This window comes from Macaca thibetana, chromosome 11 (genome assembly GCF_024542745.1).
Source record: "Macaca thibetana thibetana isolate TM-01 chromosome 11, ASM2454274v1, whole genome shotgun sequence".
Taxonomy (NCBI): Eukaryota; Metazoa; Chordata; class Mammalia; order Primates; family Cercopithecidae; genus Macaca; species Macaca thibetana.
Genome location: NC_065588.1, coordinates 108,660,390 through 108,672,740, shown reverse-complemented (window position 1 = coordinate 108,672,740; position 12,351 = coordinate 108,660,390). Strand labels below are relative to the sequence as shown.

The 12,351-nt window shown below is 42.9% G+C and overlaps 1 protein-coding gene across 1 annotated transcript in view; it reads right to left on the bottom strand.

Annotated features, from left to right (window-relative positions):
• The window catches only part of PTPN11 (protein tyrosine phosphatase non-receptor type 11), a 100,407-nt gene that overhangs the window by 56,571 nt on the left and 31,485 nt on the right, over window positions 1–12,351 (bottom strand). Inside the window, exons 3-6 of the mRNA XM_050749743.1 lie at window positions 9,343–9,537; window positions 6,515–6,707; window positions 4,890–5,006; window positions 2,892–3,005 (exon numbers count right to left, since the gene is read on the bottom strand). Of these exons, the coding sequence (XP_050605700.1) occupies window positions 2,892–3,005; window positions 4,890–5,006; window positions 6,515–6,707; window positions 9,343–9,537 (619 nt within the window). The remainder of the gene's footprint in view (window positions 1–2,891; window positions 3,006–4,889; window positions 5,007–6,514; window positions 6,708–9,342; window positions 9,538–12,351) is intronic.

Genomic DNA, 12,351 nt, shown 5'->3' with positions numbered 1-12,351 from the left:
CCTCAACCCCCAGAGTAGCTGGGACTGCGGGTGTGCACCACCACACCCGGCTACTTTCTGTATTTTTTGTAGAGATGGGGTTTTACCATGTTGCCCAGCCTTGTCTCAAACTCCTGGAATCAAGTGATCTGCCTGCCTCTCCCTCTCAAAGTGCTGAGATTACAGGAGTGAGCCACCATGCCCAGCCTATCATCACTTTTTCATTGATGCTTTTCATCACTATTTTCCTTCTCTCAACTAGAAGCTCCCTTTAAAGGCAGTAACCCTATCTGTCTTGTTCACCAGTGTCTTCAGAGCCTAACCCAATGCCTGGGATGAGAGAATAAACTCAAATTCAAGTCTCTGTTCAGCAATGTTGAGCAAGGACTGAGAATGTTCTATTCTACACCCCTCCCCGGTGCTGGAATTCAATCAATATCTGTGGTACAGGCCAGGCACAGTGGCTCACGCATGTAATTTCAACACTTTGAGAGGCCAAGACAGGAGAATTGTTTGAGCTCAGAAGTTCAAGACCAACCTGAGTAACATAGTGAGACCCCATATCTACAAAAAATGAAAAATTAGCTGGGTATAGTGGTGCACACCTGTAGTCCCAGCTACTCAGGAGGCTAAAGTGGAAGGATGGCATGAGCCCAGAAGCTGGAAGCTGCAGTGAGCTATAACTGCACCACTATACTCCAGTCTGGGCAGCAAAGTGAGACCCTGTCTCAGAAGGAAAAAAAGAAAACAAAACAAACAAACAAAAAAAAACTGTGGTATGAAGGTTGAACAATTTACTTAACCTCCCTTAGGTCCCTCAAGCTGGAAAATGGGAAATCATATCTATCTCAGCAAGTTGTTCACACATACTGTGGCTAAAAGGACTTTATTTGCCCAGTCATTCACTTATTCATTCATTCCACAAATACTTATAAATTGTAGTCCTACAAAAAGCGTAGAATAATCATTCCCATAAAACAGAACAGGAAAATAAAATGATGTAAACATCAGTTAAATGTAAATACTCATTCAACAAACATTTACGGAGTTTGTGCCATGTTCCAGGCACTGTGCTATGTGCTGGGGACAACTGCAAAGGTAAATATGCCAGAATCCTTGTTTTTGAAGTTTTCTGTCAAATGGATGAGGAAAAAACGAAAGAGATCACATTGTCAATGGGTAAGTGACATAGAAGAGTGCAATGGGAACACATCACATTCCCATCAGGGACATTCTCCAACCCAAGTTAGTTTCAGGAAAGAGATCAGTTCACTTACAGTCAGGAAACAACAGATGCTGGAGAGGATGTAGAGAAATAGGAACACTTTTACATTGTTGGTGGGAGTGTAAATTAGTTGAACCATTGTGCATGACAGTATGGTGATTCCTTAAGGATCTAGAACCAGAAATACCATTTGACCCAGCAATCCCATTACTGAGTATATACCCAAAGGATTATAAATCATTCTACTATAAAGACATATATGCACATGTATGTTTATTGCAGCACTATTTAAAATAGCAAAGACTTGGAACCAACCCAAATGCCCATCAATGATAGACTGGATAAAGAAAATGGGGGCACATATACACCATGGAATACTATGCAGCCATAAAAAAGAATGAGTTCATGTCTTTGCAGGGTCATGGATGAAGCTGGAAACCATCATTCTCAGCAAACTAACACAGGAACAGAAAACCAAACAATGAGAACACGTGGACACAGGGAGGGGAACATCACACACACTATCTGGGGATGGGGGGGAACTCCTGGACTCAAGTGGTCCGCCTGCCTCACCCTCTCAAAGTGCTGAGATTACAGGAGTGAGCCACCACACCCAGCTTATCATCACTTTTTCACTGATGCATTAAAGGGGAGGGAGAGCATCAGGACAAATACCTAATGCATGCAGGGCTTAAAACCTAGATGATGGGTTGTTGTGTGCAGCAAACCACCATGGCACATGTATACCTATGTAACAAACCTGTACGTTCTGCACATATATCCCAGAACTTAAAGTATAATAAACAAAAATAATTTAAAAAAAAAAAATCAGTTCACTTAACTTACCAGAGTCATCAATTTGAACTCTGAAATTAAAGCCACCACATTTCGCATGTCAAGGTGGGTGGATCACTTGAGCCCAAGAGTTCAAGACCAGCCTGGGCAACATTGCAAAACCCCATCTCTACAAAAAAATACAAAAATTAGATGGGCATGGTGGCGTGTGCCTGTAGTCCCAGCTACTCAGGAAGCTGAAGTAGGAGGATCACTTGAGCCCAAGAGTTCAAGACCAGCCTGGGCAATGCTGCAAAACCTCACCTCTACCAAAACTACAAAAATTAGCCAGGCATGGTGGCATGTGCCTGTAGTATCACCTACTCAGGAGGCTGAGATGGGAGGATCACTTGAGCCCAGGGAGGTCGGGGCTGCAGTGAACCAAGATCACGCCACTACACTCCAGCCTTGGTGACAGAGCAAGACCCTGTCTCAAAAAAAAAAAAAAAAAAAAAAAAAAAGCCACCACAAGGTGTTTCTCTTTTATTCATACCCATTTGCTGCACTAAGGCTACAGATTCTTTCTAAAGACCCCAGTGCATGTTGGAAATCTTTCAAAGAATGATCCTTTTGTTTCTCTGAGATTTTGCCGCCAGTCCAAACCAAAAGAGCCAAATGGAGCGGCTGGCACATCCATTGACTACTCACTGCCAACTCCCTTCCCTCAGAACACAATGCTCTTCTATTTCGAAGAAGCCCTCGTAGCAACTTGTTCCATGTCAATCAATGGCTGAATTAAAAAAGGACGTCAATTTCAACTCTCTCAGGTCCAATTCCAAACACAAGACCAACTTCTCCTCCACTAAAAATAGGATATAACAACTCACAAAAAAACAGGTTTTTAATAACTTACCTCAAATTCTTCCCAAAAGCCTTGTTTGACTTTATCTGTGGTCTCAGCTAATTTGCTTAGTTCTCGAACTCTGCTTTCTATTTCAGCAGCATTTATACGAGTCGTGTTAAGGGGCTGATCGAGTACGGCAGTTGATGTAAAATAAAGAAAATATTACAGAAAAGGTTGTTAATGCAAAAATAAACAAAAAACAAAAAACACTTCTATGTTGATACTCATAAAGGCACGGACAGAGAGTTCGTAGGACCCTGTAATTCACAATAAAGGTTTTCAAATAGTTTCACCACCTTTTCTGTTCAGCCAGAAAATGTGTCTGTCTTCAGTCTCCACATACACTTTATTTTGCTGATATAAATTCAAGTCTATTTTTCCTTTTTTTTTTTTTTTTTTGAGACGGAGTATTGCTCTGTCGCCCAGGCTAGAGTGCAGTGGCGCGATCTTGGCTCACTGCAAACTCCGTCTCCCAGGTTCACGCCATTCACCTGCCTCAGCCTCCCGAGTAGCTGGGACTACAGGCGCCCACCACCACGCCCAGCTAATTTTTTGTATTTTCGGTAGAGACGGGGTTTCACCGGGTTAGCCAGGATGGTCTCAATCTCCTGACCTTGTGATCCGCCAGCCTTGGCCTCCCAAAGTGCTGGGATTACAGGCGTGAGACACCACGCCCGGCCAAGTCTATTTTTCCTTATGAATAGACTACAACATTATTTAGAGAGATTATATCATTTTCCACTATCATAAAGGTGAACTTTGAAATAGCAACAATGCCAAAGTGAATAAGTGAGGTTACCTAAAGGTAACCAGAAGTGGATCTATAATGAAAATTTTCTTTAAAACTGTGTACGGCCTTAGGCCAGGCACAGTGGCTCACGCCTATAATCCCAGCAGTTTGAGAGGCTGAGGCGGGCAGATCACTTGAGGTCAGGAGTTCAAGACCAGCCTGGCTACATGGTGAAACCCCATCTCTACTAAAAACACAAAACTTAGCTGGGTGTAGTGGCACCACCTGTAATCCCAGCTACTCAGGAGACTGAGGCAGGAGCAGCTCTTGGAGCCGGGACACAGAGGTTGCAGTGAGCCAAGAACACGCCACTACATTCCAGCCTGGCTGACAGAGCAAAACTCTGTCTCAAAACAAAACAAAAAACAAAAAACCTCTGTAAGGCCTTTCACAGATAAATATGGGAATAATATAAATCTGGAATATGTTTCCAAGTACTATAGGAGGCAGTCAGTGAGTGGAGTAATAATAAGAAAAGATTTAGGGCTGGGTGTGGTGGCTCGCGCCTGTAATCCCAAAACTTTGGGAGGCTGAGGCAGGCGGATCACCTAAGATCGGGAATTCGAGACCAGCCTGGCCAACATTGTGAAACCCCGTCTCTATTAAAAATACAAAAATTAGCCGGGCATGGTGGCAGGCACCTGTAGTCCCAGCTAATCAGGAGCCTGAGACAGGAGAATCGCTTGAACCCAGGAAGTAGAGGTTGCAGTGAGCCGAGATTGCACCACTGCACTCCAGACTGGGTGACAGAGTAAGACTGTCTCAAAAAAAAAAAGATTTGATGAGTTGAAGCTGGGATGGGTACACAGAGGCTGATGACACTATTCTGTCTACCTCTGTATGTTTGCAAAATTCTCTATTAGGACTTTTTTAAGGTTTTTTTTTTTTGAGACAGAGTTTTGCTCTTGTTGCCCAGGCTAGAGTGCAATGGCGCAGTCTCAGCTCACCACAACCTCCACCTCCCAGGTTCAAGCGATTCTCCTGCCTCAGCCTTCCCAAGTAGCTGGGATCATAGGCATCCACCACCAAGCCTGGCTAATTTTGTATTTTTAGTAGAGATGGGGTTTCTCTGTGTGGGTCAGGCTGGTCTTGAACTCCCAAACTCAGGTGATCCACCCACCTCGGCCTCCCAAAGTGCTGGGATTACAGGCGTGAGCCACCGCGCTCGGCTTTTTTAAGTTTTTAAGGAGAAAGCTTGAGCTTTCCAATCCGCTCACCTGCTTGAGTTGTAGTACTGTACCCAATGTTTCCACCATAGGATTCTTCTTGTAATGTTCCACAAGATCTGTCAAAGAATCAAACCGTTCTCCTCCGCCAACGTCATATTTCAGTTCCTTTCAAAATAAACAGATGACGTTTATTATTTGTTACCTTTATGTTACATTGGTGTTTTCAAGCACTCTCATATTCACTACAGCATTATTCACAATAGCTAGTATATGGAGAAAACTTAAATGTCCATCAAAAGATAGATAATAGGCTGGGTGCAGTGGCTCACACCTAAATTCCAGCACTTTGGGAGGCCAAGACAGGCGGATCACTTGAACTCAGGAGTTCGAGACCAGTCTGGCCAACATGGTGAAATCCTGTACCCACTAAAAATACAAAAATTAGCCAGGCTTGGTGGTAGATGCCTGTAATCCCTGCTACTCAGGACGGTGAGGCACGAGAATCACTTGAGCCCAAGAGGCAGAGGTTGCAGTGAGCCAACTGCACTTTAGCCTGGATGACAGAGGGAGACTCTGTCTCAAAAAAAAAGATAAATAATAAAAATGTGGTGTGTGTATACAAATATACTAAAAGCGTAAATATACTCAGTATACTCAAGTATAATAATATAGTAAATATGCTAATATACTAATATACTAACCATACTAATACATTAAGTATAATAAAAGCATATATGACCTTGACTAAGTGAGCAAAGAAAATCTGCCTTTGGATCAGGCACAGTAGTTCACATCTGTAATCCTAACACTTTCGGAGGTTGAAGCAGGCAAGCCTCTTGAGCCCTAGTTCAAGACCACCCTGGGCAATGTGGCGAAACACCATCTCTACAAAAAATACAAACACTAGCTGGGCATGGTGGCACACACCTGTAGTCCCAGCTACTCAAGAGGGTGAGTGAAGGAAGATCAACTGAGCCCAGGGAGGTTGAGGCTGCAGTGAGCCATGACAGAGCAAGATCCAGTCTCAAATGAATAAATAAATAAATATTTAAAAATAAATAAATAAACAGAAGGCTAGGCACAGTGGCTCACGCCTGTAATCCCAGCACTTTGGGAGGCCAAGGCGAGTGGATCACGAGGTCAAGAGATTGAGACTATCCTGGCCAACATGGTGAAACCCCATCTCTACTAAAAAAAATACAAAAAATTAGCCGGGCATGGTGGCAGCCGCCTGTAATCCCAGCTACTTGGGATTACAGAAGAAGAATCACTTGAACCCAAGAGGCGGAGGTTGCAGTGAGCCGAGATCACGCCATTGCACTCCAGCCTGGGCAAAAAGAGCAAAACTGTCTCACCAAAAAAAAAAAAAACAAAAAACAGAAAGACAATCTGACTTTGAATGTAACGGTGTTTGTCTTCTTCCAGCAGAAAAATCACTCAAAGATTTGGGTCACCAGACCCAATGTGGTGAAACTCCATCTCTAGGTGACAGGGCAAGACTCTGTCTAAAAAACATAAATTAATTAATTAATTAGAATAAAATAATTAATTAATTAATTAATTTTTTAAAAAAGACAATCTGACTTTGAATGTAATGGTGTCTGTCTTTTTCCAGCAGAAAAATCACCCAAAGACAACATCTTGCCAGGCCCATAGTTCAACTGGAGATTTACCTGACAGCGAATCATAACATGGGTCACTTTAGACTTGCCGTCATTGCTCTCCCCTTTGTCATCACCAGTGCGCACAGAGAGAACAAAATCTCCAGGGTGGCTCTGGCTCTCTCGTACAAGAAAACTACCATGTTTTCCTTTTTCAGTTAATAATTTCTCTGCTTCTTTCCCAGAGAGGTGTCCATGAAACCACCTAAAGTTTTTAAAAAATAAAAAAGAATTTAGCTCTACTATGGGTGCATGTTGTTCTTTCACAAAACTACTACATACAGTCAGCTCTCCTAAACACAATTAAAAAACAGACACATTCCTCCAAGGGATTGATCAATCCCACCTGAGACAGAAAATTTGCATCCCACGCGGGCAGGAAAAACCGCAAAGATGGTAAGAATGACCACTAAACTTCTTAATTGAGCCCAGTCGTTTAGAGACAAATGCCCCCAATCTTTCCTGTTTTTTTTTAATCCCTCCTCTTTTAAAAATGCAATTTGCCATTCATCCACTGCCCAATCTTAAAAGGAACAACTATTTAATTATAGCCATTTAAATAAGTTACAGGCCAGGTATAGTGGCTAATGCCTGTAATCCCAACACTTTGGAAGGCCAAGGCAGGAAGATCACTCGAGGTCAGGAGTTCAAGACCAGTCTGGGAAACACAGTGAAATCTATCTTTACAAAACAATTAAAAATTAGCATGGTGGCATCTGCCTGTAATTCCAGCTACAATATGAGGCCGAGGCAGGAGGATCACTTGAGTCCAGGAGGTTGAGACTGCAGTGAGCTATGATCATGCCACCACACTCTAGCTTGGGTGACAGAGCAAGACCCTGTCTCAAAAATAAATAAAGTTGGCCAGACACGGTGGCTCACGCCTGTAATCCCAACACTTTGGGAGACTGAAGCAGGTGGATCACCTGAGGTCAAGAGTTCGAGACCAGCCTGACCAACATGGTGAAACCCTGTCTCTGCTAAAAATAAAAAATTAGCCGGGCGTGGTGGCGAGTGTCTGTAATCCCAGCTACTCAGGAGGCTGAGGCAGGAGAATCACTTGAACCCAGGAGGTGGAGGTTGCAGTGAGCCGAGATCGCACCACTGCACTCCAGCCTGGGTGACAAGAGCGAAACTCTATCTCAAAATAAGTAAATAAATAAATAATTTTAAAAATAAAGTCGTAATAAAAAGTTGTAATAGAGACAGGCGCGGTGGCTCATGCCTATAATCCCAGCACTTTGAGAGGCCGAGGTGGGCAGATCACCTGAGGTCAGGAGTTCGAGACCAGCCTGACAAACAGGACAAAACCCTGTCTCTACTAACAATACAAAAATTAACTGGGCATGGCGGCACATGCCTGTAGTCCCAGCTACTTGGGAGGCTGAGGCAAGAGAATTATTTGAATCTGGGAGGCGGAAGTTGTAGTGAGCCAAGATCACGCCACTTGACTCCAGCCTGGGTGACAGAGTGAGACTCCATCTCAAAGAAAGAAAGAAAAAGTTGTAATAGAGACAGAAAATCATTTTGAATGTTTGTCCTTGCTTTGGCATGTAAACACTCAATTAAAAAGGATCTTCATTATAAATTAATTCAAACATTTCAACCTTTTCCATATATACAACCTATAATTCAACAGCCTCCAGTGTCTTTGGACTATATCCTGAGTGATCATCTCAAACTGTGTAATGCACGTAAGACTTGGAGTAAAAATGAGGGATTTTGCTAAAAATATGAATTCCCAGGCTCCACAGCCAGCAATATCAATACACTTAAGTCTGAATGAGGCGCAGGAATCTGCATTTAAACCAGCACATCAGACAGTCCTGATGCAGGCATCCAAGGCCATCCAAGGACAGACTTTGAGACAATACTGCTCCATGTTACTATGGGAAGCATTTTAACCTAGTTCTATTAATAAAGTGGCTTTTTCCCTCAGGATCTTGGTCAGAAAGCAAGCACTATCATGGCAGGTGGTGTTAATGGCTCATCATCAAACGAATAAACTTTGAGTTATTTTTCATCCACACTCAACTGAAAACAGTAAAATTTAGAAATAAACTGTACAGAGTTGGCTGACAGTCTTTTGCCTGAAGCTATAGTGGTAGCTAGAGAAACAAATTATCAGCACATAATAGCACTGACATAAAGGTATAAGCTAATAAAATCATACCTGAAGACACAAAATATACAAACTAAGAGATCCTGAATTTGCACCAAGTCAGAGAGGAGACTGGGAGTGTACAAAACAAATACAATCAATAAATAAGTCAAGCCCATGCTTTCATCAGGCTAGTTCCAATACAGGGGGACAGATCTTGAAAATAACACAATTCTCTCTAAGTAAGGTCACTCTCACATAGTTGTGGAGATAACATTAAAAGAATTGATGAAAAAGCTGACCCTCTGAGCTCTCTGCTTTTCCACTTCTGAGCTTAAACTGACATCTGTTGGTGGCACTGCTGAATCCACCATAGAAAACTGCTGCTATTTTGGTGTCTCCATTATCATTTGTTTTCTTCTAATAACTCTCAAAGATTATCCGCCAAAGTTCAATAAGTCTTAAAACTAATACATGTAACCAAGTATATGCAGGAATGCTATGCAATCCCCATAGGATGAGTGTAAGTAACACTGATTAAAACTTTTGCAAGAAAAAGGTACTCTGAAAATAATTTGATGCTATTAGTCTCACTTTAATAATTCTTTAAAGATTACAGCTCAAAAAACAGTCACAAGCCTTTGGAGTCAGAAAGTCATACACAGACCTCAGTCATGCATTTCTGACACATAGGGCACAAGGGAGCAGCAGACTTTGTGGTCACTAAAATGTTACTGACCTTTCAGAGGTAGGATCTGCACAGTTCAGAGGATATTTAAGCTCAATAACATCTCCATTCTTCTCTTTTAATTGCCCGTGATGTTCCATGTAATACTGGACCAACTCTGCCAAAGTGGCAAATTTCTCCCCTCCATACAGGTCATAGTAATCACCAGTGTTCTGAATCTTGATGTGGGTGACAGCTCCATTTCTTCTAAAATAGTCCATTGGAAAGGGAGGCAAGGGGACAAATAACGAGTTACACCAGTAAAATCAGATCTCATGTTCCACGTCAGACTTCATCTAAATGTTGAAAGAAACCCAAGAAACGAATTTACCCATTCCCTATAAGAAATATGATGGGTGAAATAACCACATAATCAACCAACTCAACACAAAGGTCTTTTTGTTTACCTTGCATATGTTTGCTCTTTTTGCCCAGGCTGGAGTGCAATGGCGTGATCTTGCCTCACTGCAACCTTCGCCTCCCAGGTTCAAGCAATTCTCCTGCCTCAGCCTCCTGAGAAGCTGGGATTACAGGAATGCGCCACCACGCTCGGCTAATTTTGTATTTTTAGTAGAGATGGGGCTTCTCCATTTTGGTCAGGCTGGTTTCAAATTCCTAACCTCAGGTGATCCACCCACCTCAGGTGATACTCCCAAAGTGCTGGGATTACAGGCGTGAGCCACCACGCCCGACCTATCTGGTATATCTTCTATTTTGAAAGACTGGCCTATCGAATTGCATATATTAAGTAACAATAACTGAATAGCTACCAAAAACCATTTTGCTTTTTAATCATAAAAATGTATAAACAAATTGTGTTACATTACTATTCATACAATGGAATACTATGCATTGCAAAAATTGCTGTTACTATTCATGCAATGGGATACCATGCAGCAATTTGTTTGTTTTGTTTGTTTGTTTGCTTTTTTGTTTTTGAGACAGAGTCTCACTCTGTCGCCCAGGCTGGAGTACAGTGGCACAATCTTGGCTCACTGCAAGCTCCACGTCCCAGGTTCACGCCATTATCCTGCTTCAGCCTCTCAAGTAGCTGGGACTACAGGTGCCCGCCACCATGCCAGGCTAATTTTTTTTGTATTTTTAGTAGAGACAGGGTTTCACCCTGTTCGCCAGGATGGTATCCGTCTCCTGACCTCGTGATCTGCCCACCTCTGCCTCCCAAAGTGCTGGGATTACAGGCATGAGCCACCGTGCCCGGCTACTATGCAGCAATTAAAAAAAAAAAAAAAAAAGATAGCCAGGCACAGTGGCTCACGTCTGTAATCCCAGCATTTTGGGAGGCTGAGGTGAGAGGATCACCTGAGGTCAGGAGTTCGAGACCAGCCTGGCCAACACGGTGAAACCCCGTCCCTACTAAAACTACAAAAATTAGCCAGGCGTGGTGGCGGGCACCTATAATCCCACCTACTGGGGAGGCTGAGGCAGGAGAATTGCTTTAACCTGGGAGGCAGAGGTTGCGGTGAGCCGAGATCACACCACTGCACTCCAGCCTGGGCAACAAGAGTGAAACTCTGACTCAAAAAAAATAAAAATAAAAATAAAAAGACACATGTAATTTTAAAGACACATGTAATGACACAGTTTTGAATATGAGGTAGTGTTATCCCAAAGCACAAAACAATATATGCAAAAGGTTACTACATTCATGGAGGCATTATGTATCATTTTAAAATACTGGACACAACTAAATCGCTACCTGCTGGTGACAGTATATAGAAGTTATGAAATATTCACATGATAGAATGCTATCCAGCTGATTAAAAAGATGAGAGAGATCACTAAAAGATTTAGGTAAGTGAAAAAAAATTACAAAGAAATATATTTAATCCCAGCGCTTTGGGAGGCCGAGGCGGGCGGATCACAAGGTCAGGAGATCGAGACCACGGTGAAACCCCGTCTCTACTAAAAATACAAAAAATTAGCCGGGCGCGGTTGTGGGCGCCTGTAGTCCCAGCTACTCGGGAGGCTGAGGCAGGAGAATGGCGGGAACCCGGGAGGCGGAGCTTGCAGTGAGCCGAGATCGCGCCACTGCACTCCAGCCTGGGCGACAGAGCGAGACTCCGTCTCAAAAAAAAAAAAAAAGAAATATATTTAATGTTCTACTTGATGTGTAAAAATAAAAGGAAAATAGTAATAAAAATATAAATTTGCTTATTTTTGTAAAAAGAAACATAGGGCTGGGCATGGTGGCTCATGCCTATAATCCCAGCACTTTGGGAGGCCGAGGCAGGCAGATCCCTTGAGGTCAAGAGTTTGAGATTAGCCTGGACAACATGGTGAAACCCCATCCCTACTAAAAATACAAAAATTAGCTGGGCACGGTGGTGTAATCCCAACTACGTAGGTGGCTGCGTCATCAAAATCACTTGAACCCAGGAGGTGGAGGTTGCAGTGAGCTAAGATTGTGCCACTACACTCCGGTCTGGGCAACAGAGCAAGATTGTCTCAAAAAAAAAAAAAGAAAGAAAGAAAAAGAATGAAAGAAACACATAAGAATAAACAAGAAATTAATAGAAATGGCTACCTACAGGATGGAGATAGTGTGGTACAAAGGAGTAGGAGTAAGAATGAGATTTCTCAGGCCAGGCACGATAGCTCACGCCTGTTACCCCAGCACTTTGGGAGGCCAGGCAGGTGGATCACTTTAAGTCAGGAGGTCAGGACCAGCCTGGCCAACATGGTAAAACCTAGTCTCTACAAAAAAATACAAAAATTAACCGGGCATGGTGGTACACGCCTGTAATCCTAGCTACTCAGGAGGCAGAGGCAGGAGAACTGCTTGAACCCAGGAGGCTGAGGTTGCAGTGACCCAAGATTGTGGCCACTGCACTCCAGCCTAGGTGAAAGAGCGAGACTTTGTCTCAAAAAAAAAAAAAAGTCAGGCATGGTAGCTCATGCCTGTAATTCCAGCACTTTCGGAGGCCAAGACAGGTGGATCACCTGAGGTCAGGAGTTTGAGACCAGCCTGGTCAACACGGTGAAACCCCATCTCTACTAAAA